Consider the following 17,326-nt stretch of genomic DNA (forward strand, 5'->3'; position numbering starts at 1 on the left):
GGTGGAGTACAATTCCCTTTATCCCTGACTGCTGGCTGGGGCTGCTGGACGTTGGAGTCCAGTAACATTTGGAGGGCAACAAGGGGGCTACCCCTGATTTCATGCATGTTCAATGAGATCCTGCTATGGGTAGAATGTGCCAAAAAACCCCACAAAACCTACACAGCCTGTGGCTTAGGATGAAGCAAATCAGTGGTGGCTGGTAGCTCCCCTGGGATTGCTTCTTGAAAGTTCAGACCAAAATCCGGTGCGGATTCCACTTCCCCCACTGACATGGAGCCACCGGTGAAGCAACGGCATAGCCACTGGTAGACTGACCCCATGTGTCTTCCCTACTCAGAAGAGCCAGATGGCACTTTACAGCTAGGTGTCCATATCAAACCAAGGAAATTCAGAATCATAACTTTCAGGGGTCTTCAGCTCATGCCATGAATCCTCTTGCTGAGGCACATTGATCCAAGTGCTGATTAATGGCTGAGCCTATTAGACCTCACAGCACTATAGGGCACTTTAGAAATATTAAGAAACCACCCGAGAGTTCAGCTCTTCCAGAACATATGGAGGCAGACAGTTTTTCTGCTAGGAAAAAAATGTTTTTGGTAGTGCCACAGGCTACATATTGCTAGCATGCCAGGCAGGTAGAGCATACTTCTGCATTATCTCTTTGAAAGAGGAATAGGACACAACTTCGACCCGCTCTTTTTCTTCTCCTTCCTTCTTTTTTGGGGAGGGGGGAACGAACTGTTCTATTAATGCCAATAAAATTGAGAAAATGATCAAATGAAATTGCATTTTGAGCATCATAAGCTGTGTAATGTCTATTCTGTTAAATTGAGGCCCGTAATTGCTTCTCTGCTGAAAAGATACAACAAAGGCAGCAATCATGAGATGTCATTATCCCGGACTAGGAAACCGGCCTTTGCAGGGAGGACTTCAAAGGCTTGTGGTTCTCGAATTGCATTTGGCTGCTATTGTTGAAGCGCAGGCAATCTTGATTAGGTGTTTACACGGAGGTAAGGCACGGTGCACAGAGAGTCTGAGTGCCTTGGTCTAGAGCCATTAAAAAATCATGCATTATGTCCCTCGCTTTGAAGTAAGGGGTTTACAGGGAGGAAACGAAACTCTACTGAGTACAGCTGAGCTAGATAGGTCCAGCTACTTCCCTTCCTCTCTCAAAGAAACTCATAATCAGGTTCTTAAAGAATCAGGCAGCGCCGCAAAAGAAGTTGATGCTTTAGAAAATATGATCTGAATGAGGGAAACATTCACTTCAGCCCAGATTTCTACAGCCTGGTGCAGATGTATACACATTTTCACAACAACAGGAGTAGCAGCAATAGGAATAATTAGCATTTATAGAGCTTTCCTCACTAAATGTTCCAAGATAAACCTCATCTTAGGGTTGTTTTGCACATTGAATAATTTTAGGTGTACATCTCTCTAGTGGAGACTTGGGGCCAAACCACATGTGGTTTAATGTTGTGCGTATCTCTCCCCTACATGCCCCCCCCCCGTAACTAAACTAGCAGCTGCTGAAAGCCCAGATCAGGATCAAAACTAGTGGGCCTGGCAGAAGAAGGTTTAACCCTTTCCTCCCATGCAGTAGGTCCAACAAAAATCTGCCCCCCCATGCTCTTTCAGACAGGTAGGAAGCTCCCATTAGTGCTGCCTTGGAAAGAAGCCCCCAAATGTTACTAGCCTGCAATAGATTTATTAGCCTGCTACGAGGCTGGTAGCCTATGCTTTCAGGCTGGCTGCAAAGGAGGGGAAATGCAAGCTATCTGCTCCTTAGCAGGCTATTAAAACAATAAAAATAAAGATAACCTTTTACCAAACAAATTGGTGGAGGAGAGATGTAACAATTGCTCTCTCCACCAGTGACACTCACTTTCCTACATGTAATACCTGGCTGCATGAGTGACCTTGGAAGCCCCACTTCTTTGCGGGGAAGGGATTTTCGCTGGCTGTTATTTACCATGTGTGCGCATATGTTTTATATGAAAAGATGCATGTGATGCTAAACCATGTGCAATGTGGCCGTCATCTCAGTTGGCTGTAGCTCCCTGGTTGTGTGTGCACCTGGACACAATCCCGCACTTACAGCCATGAAATGTAGGGGAAAGCCCATAGAACAGCCACGTAGAATTGGTCAGTGACTCATTACAGACAAATGGAGGGACCAAGAGAGTGGCATGCCCAAGGCCACTGTGGGACTCAGACTTTTTAGCTGAGAACTTATTGGCCCAGTTTAGATGCAACACTAAACCCTGACTTGGCATTTTGGGAAGGTGCTCTGTGCTTACACAGTCCCTTCTCCTTCCACCCCTTGCATGCTCTGCTTCAAATTAGTTACTACTGGATTAACCAAACTACAGTTTATCTTTACATCTGAACCAAAAGACAATGGTTTGTGCTTGCTCTTGAAACCAGGATTGCAATCTTGAGTATTCTAAAACAGAAAAGAACAACAGGATTTATATTTATAATAAAAAACAAACTATGGGTTTGAAACTAGCTTGCAAACCTGGTTTGGAGGGTATGCACAAATCAGTTTGTCAGTTTATGTTCTCATGTCACAGCAGACTATAGTTAATGGTTTCCCGTGAAAGTTCAGATGGCTCCTGCTTCAGTCCTCTCCTAACACAAGTGGGAACAATAAACCATGATTCCTGGCTTAGTATTACATCTGAACTGGGAAATATGGATTGTTTCACTTGAAACAAGCCATAATGTGAAGCCAAGGTTCCTTCTTGGCTTATCAATTGTGGTTTCTTTGAGTGAAACAAACCATGGCCCCTGCTTCAGATGTAATGCTGTTATGTTTTAAATTTACTGTTTAATGTATTGTTTTTATCCTGTACGTCGCCCAGAGTGGCTGGTCTACCAGCCAGATGGGCGACTAATAAATATAATAATAATAATAATAATAATAATAATAATAATAATAATAATAATGATGATGATGATGATGATGATGATGATGTTTTCTTACTATTTTATACTCCTTTTGGGAATAATAATAATAATAATAATAATTATTATTATTATTAATAATAATAATAATAATAATAATAATTCCAGAGCTGGGATTCAGGGTGGCTTACAAAAATTAAAACAAATAGTTAACAAATAAATAAAACATACAGAAGTGCTAATTAAAATATAATTAAACTATAATATTAAAACCATTCAAAACAGAGCAATTAAAAAAAACACAAAACACAAATTAGTAAAAACAGCACCCAATTTAATAGCCCTTGCAGTCAGTTCCCAAAAGCCTGTGGGAACAGAAAAGTCTTCATCTGCCAACGGAAGGAGAGCAGGGAGGGAGCCAGTCTAACCTCCCTAGGAAGGCAGTTCTAGAACCTGGGGGCAGCCACCGAGGAGGCTCTTTCCCATGTTTCCCTCAGACGTGGGAACATGGGAAAGTGGAATACATGAGAATTAAACTACATCATAAAATGATTTAATAAAATTACAAACGGGCAGAAGACAGTCAAATCAAGGATCAAACTTAAAACAGTTAAAAATTAATTGTTAAGGAATTAGCAAAAATAAAAAGTAAGCATGGGACAAGAACAAAAAAAGCACCATTGTATAAAGTTCCCAAATTGATAGTCTTGGGGAGCAATCCAAGACACACTTATCTGGAAGTAAGTCCCATTGAACCCAATAGAGCTTTCTTCTGAGTAGACATGTATTGGATTGCAACCTTAACCATTATTCAGAAGGAGGAGAGAAGGGAACTAGACATGCCTCCTGGGATGAGAGTTCCAGGGTCTGAGTGCCACTACCGAGAAGCCCATGTCCCACATACATACCATGCCTGAGTGTTACATGTGCATATAGGAAAGGGTCCTCAAATTGCATTAAAACCACAGATTAAATAAGAGATAGTCGGTGTTGTTAATGGAAATAACAGCACAATATATTACAATAGCAGCTAAAAACACGTGTGAAATGGAATCATAACATAAGTGAAATACTGTTGCGAAAAAAGCTACATAGACTGAAAATACAAAATCCCCTTGTGAAGCTGAATCTAAGGCTGTATCTATATTTTCATTGTTTGTATTTATATTTTTTCACATGTTGATATATGGGGGGGGGGTTGGAAGACACACATAGAAGGATAAAGGGTTATTTTCAGTCCCCAACCATGAGAAATTTCTTATTTCTAAGTTGGTCTGGACGAAGCAATGACAGAAGAGATCTCGTCAAGTACTCTACAATGCATTCTTCTTGGGCCCCATTTGCACTAGACATTTAAAGCAATATTGAGTCACTGTAAACAGTTAGGACTTCCCCCAAAGAATCCTGGGAATTGTAGGATGGGGCTGTGAAAGACTGAACTACCTGTCAGGGGAGATATCTTGACCATGAAGGAGGTTTTCCCAGTGTGAGACTCATCCATTGCACTCCGGGTGTGCTGACCCCTGCAAATGTGTGAAACTCAACTGCATAATTCTCTGTATTCCTTTCAGCGCCTGATTAAAACGTTTCTGTTTAGGCAAGCCTTTCCAGACACATGGATTTGATCTGTTTAATCTTTTTAGGTAGTAGCTGTTTTAATTGTTTAAAATATGTTTTTAATTATTTGTTTTTAACCATTTCATTGATAATGTTTATGTTTTTTGTAAACCGCTTAGAGGTCTTTACATTCAAGCGGTATATAATTTTTGTTAAATAATATAAATAAAATAAAATCAGGCAGTCCAGGAGTTTGAATCCTGCCTCTGTCATGAATATAGTAGGTGGCTTCAGGTAAGTCACTCTCTCAACCTCAGCTTCTCCCTTCTGTAAATGGCAATATTAAGACTGGCTAATCTTACAGATTTGTTGTATGGATTATTACAACACCATGCATGTGAAGCGCTTTGAAGCACCACACAAATGCTTATAATTGTAATATTATCTTCTTTCAGGGAACATTAAAGCTACAGTTTGCTTTGTGTACCCTTTACAGGTTTCTTATATAGAGCATTTTAAGGCTGCTATTATTTAAAATATTAATGTTCTACCTTTCAACCTCCTTCAAGGTGGCTTAAAAACATCTTAATCGAAAACAATAAAAGCCATCAATATAAAGAATAAAGCTGATTAATAGTTAATACTTATTTCAACACCTGGAAGCAGCGCACCTTAACTTGAAGGATCACTTTACCCCATTTATGACCACTTGGACCACTTTAAACTGCAGAACTGGTACGGTAGGGCCCCGCTTTACGGCGCTTCACTGTACGGCGCTTCGCTAGTGCGGCGGTCTCAGTTAGATGCAATTAGACTAAAGCCCCACTCATATGGGGTTTGTTCTGCTTTTACGGCGGTTTTCAGGCGTCCTGCGCCATTCTATTCAATGAGTTCCGCTTTTCAGCAGTTTTCTCTTTTCAGCAGGGGTCTGAAACGTAACCGCCGTATGAGTGGGGCCCTACTGCACTTTTACAAGTGACCCTATTGTGTGTGTGAGGGGGATAGGTTTCAGCACCTTGGACAGCTCCTTGCATTTTGGATTAAGACCCATGGCAGATTCCACTGACCCACTGACATAGAGCCATTGACATACAGCCACTGGCTACAGCTCTGGAAAAGGTTTTGCACATCACTGGCAGGGCTAGCTGGCCAAATCTTCTGGCTCCTCCAACAGGCTGCTGTTTTCCAGGTGCAGCAGAAAAGGGCTGGGGTGGCTAAGGCTGCTATCCATCTCCCAGGCAGCAGCAGTAGCCCTGTCACGCCTACCTGCCTCCTCTCTGAGCCATACGTTTCCTCCCTGGACACCAGCTACAGCTGCTGAAGGCCCTGGAAATCCTCTCCAATCTGCTAGCACAAGCTGCTTCTGGTTCAATTCCCCCCCCCATTTCTTCCCTCTTCTTCAGACTTTTGTTCCACACATTCCAGGCCTTTCCTGTGGGACCCCCAAGGCCTGGCAAAGTCTGGGGAGGGGAGCTCCAGAGGGCAGTAGTGGTGAAGCCCCATTGAGATGCAAGCAATTATCATTATAACCATCTTTATCTTGATCAACAACATTTCAAAGATAAAGGACTGATGTACTTGAAACAATGGCACACTTGGAAAGAACAGATGCTGTTTAAAAGCTAAAATCTGCAGCACTGGATGACCGTAGGCTCCAACACACAAATTCCAAATTCCGCCTTGGTAGTCAATGCAGAAAAATCACATCAACATCCTATCTGGCTTTAATTGAGGTGAGCAATATTTATCACCAAATGAAATCCAGAAGCAAAACCTGCATTTCCAAATATAGCTGTCAGGGGATATTTGTCTAGACACCAACTATTGTTAAGGCATTCATTCGGTGCCCCCTAGTGTGTACAAGGGTTTCCATCAGGCTCTTGATATTAGACTGATGAAATGTGCAGCATTGTTTAAGAAAAAAAATGTGCTCAGAGGCACGTTACCAAATTCTTCCAAGCTACACAGGAAGTGGATTGGACTGTAAAAGACCAACCCAAATTATGTTTGCATTTTGACAAATTTGTAGGGCAGTACAATAAGAGAGGAAGTTAGGTCACTATAGCTGCCTAATTTCCCTGCTTTTTAAAGTTTGGTAGAAATATCTGTGGGCTATAGTTACGTTCTTAAACCACATGGTTTTTTGCCTATTAGTGAATTTCTCTGCTTTTTAATCTGGGAGGTAAGAAATGGGATCCTGTGCAAGTTTGCTGAGAATGGATTGATCATTTGCATGCTTATTGAGTTCAGTGGGATTTACTTCCCTGCAATCATGCTTAGGATAGGTGACATTGACCACAGGGGATGGGGAGGGGAGCAGACAGGAGGGGGAGGAGGAGGGCAGGATTGATCATTTGCATGCTTTTTGAGTTCAGTGGGATTTACTCCTGTGCAATCATGCTTAGGATAGGTAAAACTTACCTGGGGGAGGGGAGGAGAGGAGGACAAGGGCAGGAAGGGGAGGGGGAGGGAGGAAGGGGGAGGAGAGCAGATTGGATGGTTGGGCACTGGGCAAAGGGGAAACCCCTTTCCTTGCCAAAAGGAAAACATTGTGAACAGTATCATTGCTTTTCAGGGTTTCCCCCACCTTTTTATTCTACAGCAGGCACATGTAGCCTCCCACCCAAATTTAAACCAAAGCTCTCCCTGGCCACATCCACACCAGACTGTTACTTCACTTTAGGCGGTCATGGCTTCTCCCAAAGCATCCTGGGAAGTGTAGTTAATGAAGGATGCGGAGAGTTGCTAGGAGATGCCCTGTTCCACTCACAGAGCTTCAATCAGAGCAGCTGATTGTTAAACCACTCTGGCCACTGGAGCTCTGTCAGGGGAATAGGAGTCTCCTCTCAGCACCCTTCACAAACTACACTTCACAGGATTTTGGGGAAGCCATGACTGTCTCATGTGAAATAAAGGCCTTGCATGTGTGTGGCCCCCTGATTAGGCAAGCCCAGCAGCTGTGAGTCTGGCTTTTAGAACACTGACAGTTGGTTCTTACTGAGCATGCCCAACATTATCTTTGAGTTCAATGCAAAATTTCTTAAATTAATTAAAAATCAGCCAGGCATTTTTTAAATGTTTAAACTGCAGAAGATGAAGGTCAGAGTATGGGACAAGGTCAGTAATAGGATTACAGGTACTCTGGGAACATGGCTGATTTTTAATTAATTTCAACAGATTATGAGAACTCTGAGGAAAAAAAAGTCTTTCCCCCCCTCTCATTACACTTTGAACTCTCGATTCTCTCTGACTGTTCTGTGTATCACCATGAAAATTTAGAGGGTTGTTAAGCAAGCATTTGTGAGTTCAGGATTATAAGTTTTGTGAGGTTTTGTTTTGAAATGAGCTTATGGGAAGCATCAGAATAGCATGGAGGGTATTTTTAATTTAACACTGCAGAATGTGAAAAATTCATGCTGCCTGTAGTATACAGTATAATTATATATAGTATAATTATTGCCTCCAGATCCTCTCGTTCCCTTTGCCCTACTGATCTGATTGTACGTGTGTGCGTGTGTAGAGCTTCCTTCTCCTTTTACAGGGAGGCTTCCATTGTTCAGGTCTGTACTGGGGCTTTTGTATATGAATTCTTCCCCCCCCTCCCCACCACCCAGTTGTAGCTGGGAAGCTGCTATTATTATTTTCATTTATATCCTGCTTTTTCTATAAGGGGCTCAAAGATTCTTCCCCTCCCCATTCTATCCTTTCAACACCCATATTTTGTAGGTTAGACTGAGCGATAGTTACTGGCCCAAGGTTCATGGCTGAGCAGGGATTCAAAACCAGGTCTGGTTGGAGGAACTAGTTATCATGTGTCTCTTTAACTTGGAAAGGCATTGCCCCAGCTCAGAGCCACTCCGAGTTTAAGGGCAATTTATCCTGTGTGATGCTGACCCTTGCAAACCGGAGCCCCTCCAGGATTGCTCCCTCAGCTTATCAGTGGAGGGAGCGATCTTGCATAGTGCTGTTTTGCAAAGGGCTTGCCCCTTACAAAACAGCATCCTCACCCCTGGAGAATTGCTGCCTTTCCTCATCAGGCAGGAAGGAGAGCTGTGGCTGCCTCTTCTTCCTGACGCGCCTTCCTCTGATGGCCCCGGGTTGCTTTGGGTCATTGAATCTCACCTGTAGCGATCTGTGGCTGGCTCAAAAACATTGGAATGGGTCTGATTTGGCTCGGGTTTCAGCCGAGTCTGGTACAAAGCCTTACAAGATGCATAATCACTGTACAAGTACCCATCCAGCAGGGCAAAAGCATTCAAGGAGGGTGCAGAGCTGCTGGGATGTGTGGCCTGAGGAGATGGCCATGGCCTATGGAGCGTTATGAGGGATAGATAGAAAACCCTGGATGGCTGCATCTGGCTCCTGGGCTTAAGATCCCCCACCCATGTGTGAGCAGGAACTTAAACAGCAGGCCAGGAAAGATCCTTTGCCCTTGGAGAGCTGCTTCCAGTCTGAGTGGGCAATACTGTGCTTGGTGGATCAGTAGTCTGATCTAGTATAAGGCAGCTTCACAGCCTTTGCTTTCAGTCCCCCTTCAACCATACATTCACTGGGTCAAGGGTGTGGAACCTGTGGCCCTGGGCTTCTATTAGAGCGATACAACAATGGAACCCATGACGTCAGGACTGGCGGGCTTTCTGACACTGGAGGCATTCAAGAGGCAGCTGGACAGGCACCTGTTGGGCATGCTTTAACTAGGATTCCTGCATTGAGGAGGGGGCTGGACTCAATGGCCTTATAGGCTCCTTCCAACTCTATGATTCTATGATATTGTCAGATTACAACTCCCATTGTCCCTGACCACTGGGCATGCCATCTGTGGTTGATGCGATTTGGGAATCCAACAACATCTGGTGGGCGACATTGGTCCCCCACCCCTGTGCAAGGCGGTCTTGAAGAAGCTGCCATTTCTCAGCTTCAGTGTGCCCCGCACACACATATGGAAATAATATCAACTTACTTTACCTGTTTTTGCAAAGGAGCCCAATCTACATGTGCAGCAGAATCACAGAGTGACTGAACCACTTCAGATTCTGGAGATGTCTGCTCTGAATGTTCCCCCCGATTTTAAAAACAACAACAACCATGCAAATCAATAAACTTAACACATCAGAGACAAACCTCTTGATTATTGGATGGTATATTGCATTGTACACAATACAAAATAAGTAAAATTTTAAAAAATTAAACCGGAGAAATGAGGTGTTCGGAACACACTACATGGAAATGGACTGCCTTCAAGTCGATCCCGACTTATGGCTACTCTATGAATAGGGTGTTCATGGTAAGCAGTATTCAGAGGGGGTTTACCATTGCCTCCCTCTGAGGCTAGTCCTCCCCAGCTGGCTAGGGCCTGCTCAGCTTGGCACAGCAGCACAAGCCAGCCCCTTCCTTGTCCACAACTGCCAGCTGGGGGGCAACTGGGCTCCTTGGGACTATTCAGCTTGCCCATGGCTGCACAGGTGGCAGGGCACGTAAGCCCTGAGCCACTCCCTGTGGGGGTGATCTTTAGCTGGCCCTTGACGCCCAGGAGACATGAGCGGGGCTTTGAACTCACAGACTCTGGCCTCCCAGCCAGGCTCTCCTCCCCACTGTGCTATACCAGCTATCTGAACACACTAAAGTGCAGCTAAATGCTAAGTATTATTGGATCTTCTAAGTAGAGGCCATTCGCCTACCTGCCCTTGATAGTCTTCGCTTTGCTTTTTACCATGGAGGTGAAGGTAGGAATTGTTCTGCTGAGTTATTAATCCCAAAGTGAGCTTGTTCTTTTCTACAAAGTCCTTTTCTGGTCTCTGTTTAAATTCTTCAATATGAGTAGAAGAACTGTCGCTGTGTATACTAGGATTGCTGTTATAATGGCAGAGAACAACAACTTCTTGTTCTTTATCATGCAGTCTACAAGATCCATTGCTGACATTTGCAGGTTGATCACAAGAGTTCAAGAGCTCCTTGTCAAATCCAGATGGAATATTTTTTGCTTTTTTCTTGTGTTGACGATCCCTGTATATGAATCTGAACTGTGAAGGACTGCCGTTTGAATCGAGAGAAAGAAAGGGTAAGTCTTCATCCTCTTCCTGGAGAGATTTATCTAACCCAGTAAAGCCAGCTGCCTCTTTATTATTCTTCCAGTTGGGATTATATCGCAGCTCAGAGTACCTGTCCACAATTTCCTCTTTGTTACTAGAAAGAACACAAAAATAAAAACTTTTAATCAAGGGAAAAAGCATTATTTTTAAAAGGCCACTCACTTTGAAATCCTAGGCATGGGCCCACTAATTCAAGCCAAATTCAAACAGATGCAAGGAGTTTGGAAAAGATTACATTATGTAAAAGATTACATAAGAAACTGATTCAAGGAAAGACGTCTCACTTGTTTTACGATGTATGGTGGCAATTTATTGTTTATGATAGTGACAATGTCCTTTAGTAATATTTTCCAATGACTTCTCTTGCGATATGGAATACTTGATTTATGTATTCTGTTTTGTTTTCTCTCCATTGTGCGATACTGCAAGACTTATTCACTAATAGGCAAAAAAACCTTGCAGTTTAAGAATGTACCTATAGTCAACAGAATTCTATCAAACTTTAAAAAGCAGGGAAACCTGACCTGACCTCCCCCTGGTAGATTCACCATAGCTCTGCAATTTCCCTGTTTTTTAAAGTTTGATAGAAATATCTGTTGGCTATAGGTACGTTCTTAAACTGCAAGGGTTTTTTTCTATTAGTGAATTTCTCTGCTTTTTAATCCGGGAGGTAAGAAATGGGATCCTGTGCAAGTTTGCTGAGAATGGATTGATCATTTGCATGCTTATTAAGTTCAATGGGATTTAATCCTGTGCAATCATGCTAAGGAAATGTGAAACTGACCATGGGAGGAGGAGGATAAGGGGGAGGGAGGGAGGGCTGGAATGGAGAGGGGAGGGGGAGAGGGAAGTGTCATGAGGAAGGTGATAGGAGGGGAGAGGAGGAGGGCAGGTTTGATCATTTGCATGCTTATTGAGTTCAGTGGGATTTACTCCTGTGCAATCATGCTTGGGATATGTGAAACTGATGTGAGGGAGAGGCAGAGAGGGGGAGGAGGAGGGGAGGAAGGGTACGGGTAGAGAGGAAGGTGGGGAAAAGAGAGGATAGGGGCAGAAGGGGGAGGAGATTGGGTGGGTGGGCACTGGGCAAAGGGAAAGACCCTTTCCTTTTCAAAAGGAAAACATTGCAAATAGTATAATTATTTTTCAGGGTTTCTCCCACCTTTTTATTCTACAGCAGACACGTGTAGTCTATCACCCAAATTTAAAGCAAGGCTGTTCCTGGCCACATCCACAGCAGACATTTATTCCACTTTAAATAGTCATGGCTTCCCTCAAAGCATCTTGGGAAGTGTAGTTTGTGAATAGTGCTTAGAATTGTTTCGGAGACCATTATTCCCCTCACAGAGCTCCAATTCCTAGAATTCTTTGGGAAGAGGGGCTGACTGTTAAACTACTCTGGCAATTGGAGCTGTCAGGAGAATGTCTCCTGATTAGCCAAGCCAAACAGCTGAGAGTCTGACTTTTAGAACACTGACAGTTGGTTCTTACTGAGCATGCCTACACTTATCATTGACTACAATGTTAATTTTCTTAAATTAATTAAAAATCAGCCAGACATTTTTTACATTTTTAAACTGCAGAAGATGAAGGTCAAAGTATGGGGCAAGGTCAGTAATAGGGTTGCAGGTACTCTGTGAACGTGGCTGATTTTTAATCAATTTCAACAAATTATGAGACTACTGACAGAAAAAAGTCCAACAGGGCTCTGGATATTTTTACTCTTGTTTTGGATTTTAAACTGACAATTCTCTCTGAGTGTTTTGTGTATCGCCATGAAAATATAGAATGTTGTTAACCAAGCATATCCAAGTTCAAGACTATGAGGTTTGTAAGATTTTGTTTTGAAATGAGCTTATGGGAAGCAGTAGAATGGCATGGGGGGTATTTTCAATTTAACATGGCAGTATGCAAAAAATCCATGCTGACCATAGTGTACAGCAACTCTCATGGCTGCATAATTTGTACATTTTTTGTACTCCCCTTGAAGACCTCTATTCTCTGTTCTTTGTGTTTATTCTTTGTATACTTTTGTCCTGCCTTTGTTTCAATAAACCATTTTTTTAAAAAAACAGATGCAAGGAATATTCCTGCATGTGCTTGTGTTTATGAGGACAAATGTAATGGTTATCTTTTACTGTATTTGTGACAAGAAGCATGCACCTTCTCTGCATTTACTTTAAACAATCATTCAATTTTCATTAAACAGCAAACAGTAATCTAGCAGTTCACACATTAAGGGGCTCAGTTGGCAGCACTTTATCTCCTGTGCCACTTCCACTCTGTGTCCTCAGGAGGCCAGGCAGACAATGATCACATCCACACCATACATTTAAAGCACATGGATTCTCCCAGAGAATCCTGCAAACTGTAGTTTGTTAAGGGTGCTGGGAACTGTAGATCTGTGAGGGGTAAAATATAGTTCCCAGGATTCTCTGGGGGAAAGCCATGTATTTGAAATGTCTTTAATGATTGTATGATGTGGAGGGGCTACACATTGATTTTTAGTTTTTGTTGAAAGCTGCTTTGAAATTTTTAGTAAAGGAGAGAGAGAAACTTAAGAACAAAAAGTAAGAAGAGCCCTGTTGGTTCAGGCCAAGGGCCCATCTAGTCCAGCATCCTGTTCTCACAGAAGCCCACAAGCAACAACACTCTTCCCACTTGTGATTCCCAGAGGCATACAGGTTCCTGCAGCAGAGGTAGCACATAGCCCTCGTGGCTAGGTGATAATGGGAATGAGGAGGTAAACTCACAGAGGCAGGCAGTGGTGGCTAGTGCCCACTGGAACCGATGGGGCAGACGACAGGGAGAGGCCCACAGCAGATGGAGCCAATGACATGCAGAGCCAACTAATTTGAGTGTTGTCCCTACCCTCCTCCCTGCTGAGTTCTACAAGGGGCAACACTGAGACTAAGGAGGAGGGGGATATTGACAAGCAATGTAAGTAAGGCTGGTTGTAAGTAAGAAGGCAAGCAGGTGGGGGCTCGCAGAGGTTGGTGGGGCAGTGCTGCATTAGCCCTAATGGAGCAGCCTCCACTGGAGGTAGCCCTCCCTCGCAGTGTGTCTTGCTTGCCGAAGGGACCTCTACAAGCTGAAGCCAACATCAGTGATGGTTGTTCTTGTTATGTGCCTTCAAGTCGACTACGACTTATGGCGACCCTATGAATCAGGGATCTCCAAGCCAACGTCAGTGATGACAATAATCCATTAAACTTCAGCTACTGCCTATAACTGGGCTAGACTAGGGACTGGAACTTACTGTCAACGTTCCTGCAGGTTTAGCTGGAGCATGGTCCTAAACCTAGCCATGATTATTCATGAATGTAAATAATATGCATGCACATGAGCAATTCTGAAGTGGCGTGAGTCCAGAAATGCGTCACACTTGGCTAAAAACAATGGAAACACTTCAAACAACAGAATATGAACCTGGAAGAGGCTCATTGTATTGAAGTCCAAGAGGATGAGCTCCGTTGTATCATGTTGTCCAGGGTCGCCCCAGTGAACCCAAACAGGGTGAACAGCTCCATCTCCAAAACAAGACAAAAAGAGGATATCTCTCTCTCTCTCTCAGTAATCTTGCGCCCTACTTTTTTTTTTTTTACTGAATAAGGGTTACATGCACTCCCTCTGAAACAACAGATGCAGGGGCTCTACTTCAGATTCCTAGCTTTGTTATTGAGGCAGACAGGGAGCATCACAGACATACGGGATGATCTTTGTCACCCTTAATGGACTCCATTTGAGAGCATGCTGTGATAATTTGGAAGAACATAAAATCAAATTTCCATTGAGTGAAGAGCTTTGTGCTCAGTCAGAATCCTCCTCCCCACAAAGACAGGAGCACGTTTCCTAGACAATTAACATCCTTTTCCACTTGCAACAAAATGTTCAGTAACTAGCCACTTTGCCTATTGAGGAGGCATGTGAAAGTGCACCGTTAATAATTTAGCTCTCTTTTCTTTTTTTTGCCATGTTTGTTTCTAAGCAGACCATGAAATGGAAAGTGTTTTATCATTTTATGATTTAGGCTTAATTTAATCCTTTTAAACAACAATTATTTCACATTTCTGCAGCATTAAGGCTTCAATGCACGCAACAAATCCAATTTCTATTTGCACGGAATGGGAAAGTTAATGCACCTCTCAAAGCAAAGCAGGGAAAACAAATAACCTCTCTGGAATTTTTTAATTTGCCATTTATGCAGTTATTGAATAAAAAAGGCAACTATTTCATTGGCACATTCTCAACAATCTTTTAAAATTGATAACATTTTCTAGTACAAGCAGATATATTTTAAAGCCCCTGGAAGTCTGCAGTTCTGAATATACACGCTTGAAATCAATAGAACTTATGGCCGTTTAACAGCTAATAACTTGCCAAAGAGTCCATATATTCCTGTAAGCTGGTTGCCTGCATTGTCCAGCCAAGAGACGAGAATTTTACAATATAAAATAAAGTAAATAAAATGAAGACAGCACCAAGCCAGAAAAAACAGAGGCAACCTCAAGAGGTACATAATAGAATTGTTATAAATTTGCAGAAATGACCCAATTCCTTATCACTGTGGACAGGTTTCAAGTACAACAGAGTCTTCGTCAGAGGCAGCTAAAAATCAGTTCAATACAATACAAACAAATGTATCATAAAGTTTAGTGCGGGGATGGGAACCTGGGGCCCTCCACGTGTTGCTGAACTCTAACTCATCTCCCATCAGCCCTAGCCATCAAGTCCAATGGTCAAGAAAGGTGAGTGTTGTAGTTCAGTAAATCTGGAGGTCCATAGGTATAAAGATTATGCCACATTGTGCTATTTAGGGTATAATCTTATATACATGTATCTGGGAGTAAGTCTTATTGAATTCACTAGAATTTACTTTTTAGGAGATGTACATAGGATTGCACTATTAAACATTTTTTAAAAAAAATAAGATACCCTTAGGACCTTATTAACACATCTGTAGAACAATATTCTTTAAAAAAAATTCACTAAATTCACTATTCACTAACTCCACTATTTTACAAGTATTAATAGTTAAGGGATGATAAAGAAATGAATGTGTTGATTCCATTTCTACTATTTTATAACACAAGAGTACATTCTACTCGAAACACTTTGGGCACTAGGGAGCTTCTACAAATAAATATCGCAATTTTCCTTGGCACTTCTTATTTATTTAAAATATTTGTACACTGCCTTTCAAGTTTCCAGGGTGATCCCCAGCAAAATAAAATGTCACTGAAATCAACACAAAATCAAGATCAAATGTAAAACAAAGCACCAGCAAATGAAAAGCAGAAGATTAAGGCAAATTAAAACTTTGAGATTCATCTCCATGGACGCTGCCAATCTGCCACTATTTTTGGGTGGGATTCAATCACATGCCAAAAAATTCAGAATGTGTAATAAAAGTTGATTTAGAGCTCTTGAGCAACAAACCAACTTTCCCCCCCAAATCAGACTTTTTGCAATAAGGAAAGTGATGGGGAATAGCACTGGAAACTGGGGGATAACATTTGCTTGACAGTGTTATATAAACCTCCCAACAAACAAATCAGTATGAATGCTTAACAAATAATCAATATCATCTAACCACCCTGCAAACAAACCAGGATGAATTTCCAATAAACACGTCGCCTGGAAGGTATTTTTGTTCTTCTCTTCCCTATCTAAGTCCATGGAAACAGTAAAATGATCCTCACCACCAAGACAACAACAGCCAGCTTGCCAACCAGGTACATGGATACTGTGATCAGTCAATCACTTGGTAAACAGCTGTCTTACAGCATCCGCTCTTCCAAACAAACATATTATCAGGCTCAGACAAATAATGGAGAATAAGTGTCAACGGCTATTGGCCATGTAAGTTAAATGGAACCTCCATTTACAACTGCAGTATACCTCAGACAAACCATATTGGAAGGATGCTGCTTTCATGCTCTGCTTGTAGCCACTGCTGGATACAGGACAATGGGCTAGACAGATCTTAGCCTGACCTGGCAGGGCTCATTTTTGGTTTGTCCTATTTTTAGGCCATCCAGACCAAAACAAGAAACAAAGAGCATTTATGCCTGTATATTAAGAAGGAAATTCTTTACCTTGCACTGCTGCATTTTTCCTCTCCAGAATTGCTCCCATTTGGAACCCGTGTTACTTCTCCATCTGAGTCCTCTTCTCCACTCAAACATTTTTCCTCCAGGCTGTCTTCATCCAAGTTGTCTTTCTGCAGCTCTTCGCAAGACTGTCCAACCAGCTCTTTGCTTCTATGGATTCGTTTCTGAAGTTCGAACTGATACTGAATCTCCTGAGCAAGGCTTTCAGAATCAGACTCACTCTGAGACAATCCTTCAGATGCTGTTTTCAAAAAGGAGTAATGGACGTGTGGCTGAAGTAACCCATTTTGCGATAATGGGCTGTTTGTGTTCATGTTGCAAAAAAAAGATCAGAAAGGGCAGAAAAAGCCACTTTGCATATGACCCTTCTTCTGTAAAACAAAGGAAGTAATATCCTAATAATTGCTGTCTACTATGTTTCCAAGATTGTTTACAGTTATATTGAAAAGGGGGGTTGACTATATGATCCTCAGGGACCCTTCCACCTCTGTGATACGTCTTGTTAGCCACTTTGCATTTCCACTGAAAGAAAAGCACAAATTTAAAAATAAATACATGTAATATTTTCAAGATTTTACTTTAGAAGTTCAGAACCCCCCCGAAGTCCTAAAAGTTAAACAATTTTTTTTAAATGTTTTCAAGCTCTAATGTGGA

The 17,326-nt window shown here is 42.2% G+C and overlaps 1 protein-coding gene across 1 annotated transcript in view; it reads right to left on the bottom strand.

Moving 5' to 3' along the window:
- The window catches only part of JHY (junctional cadherin complex regulator), a 41,334-nt gene that overhangs the window by 22,102 nt on the left and 1,906 nt on the right, over window positions 1–17,326 (bottom strand). Inside the window, exons 2-3 of the mRNA XM_061592698.1 lie at window positions 16,658–17,194; window positions 10,149–10,653 (exon numbers count right to left, since the gene is read on the bottom strand). Of these exons, the coding sequence (XP_061448682.1) occupies window positions 10,149–10,653; window positions 16,658–16,986 (834 nt within the window). The 5' untranslated portion in view covers window positions 16,987–17,194. The remainder of the gene's footprint in view (window positions 1–10,148; window positions 10,654–16,657; window positions 17,195–17,326) is intronic.

The sequence above is a fragment of the Rhineura floridana genome, chromosome 12 (genome assembly GCF_030035675.1).
Source record: "Rhineura floridana isolate rRhiFlo1 chromosome 12, rRhiFlo1.hap2, whole genome shotgun sequence".
In the NCBI taxonomy this organism is placed as follows: domain Eukaryota; kingdom Metazoa; phylum Chordata; class Lepidosauria; order Squamata; family Rhineuridae; genus Rhineura; species Rhineura floridana.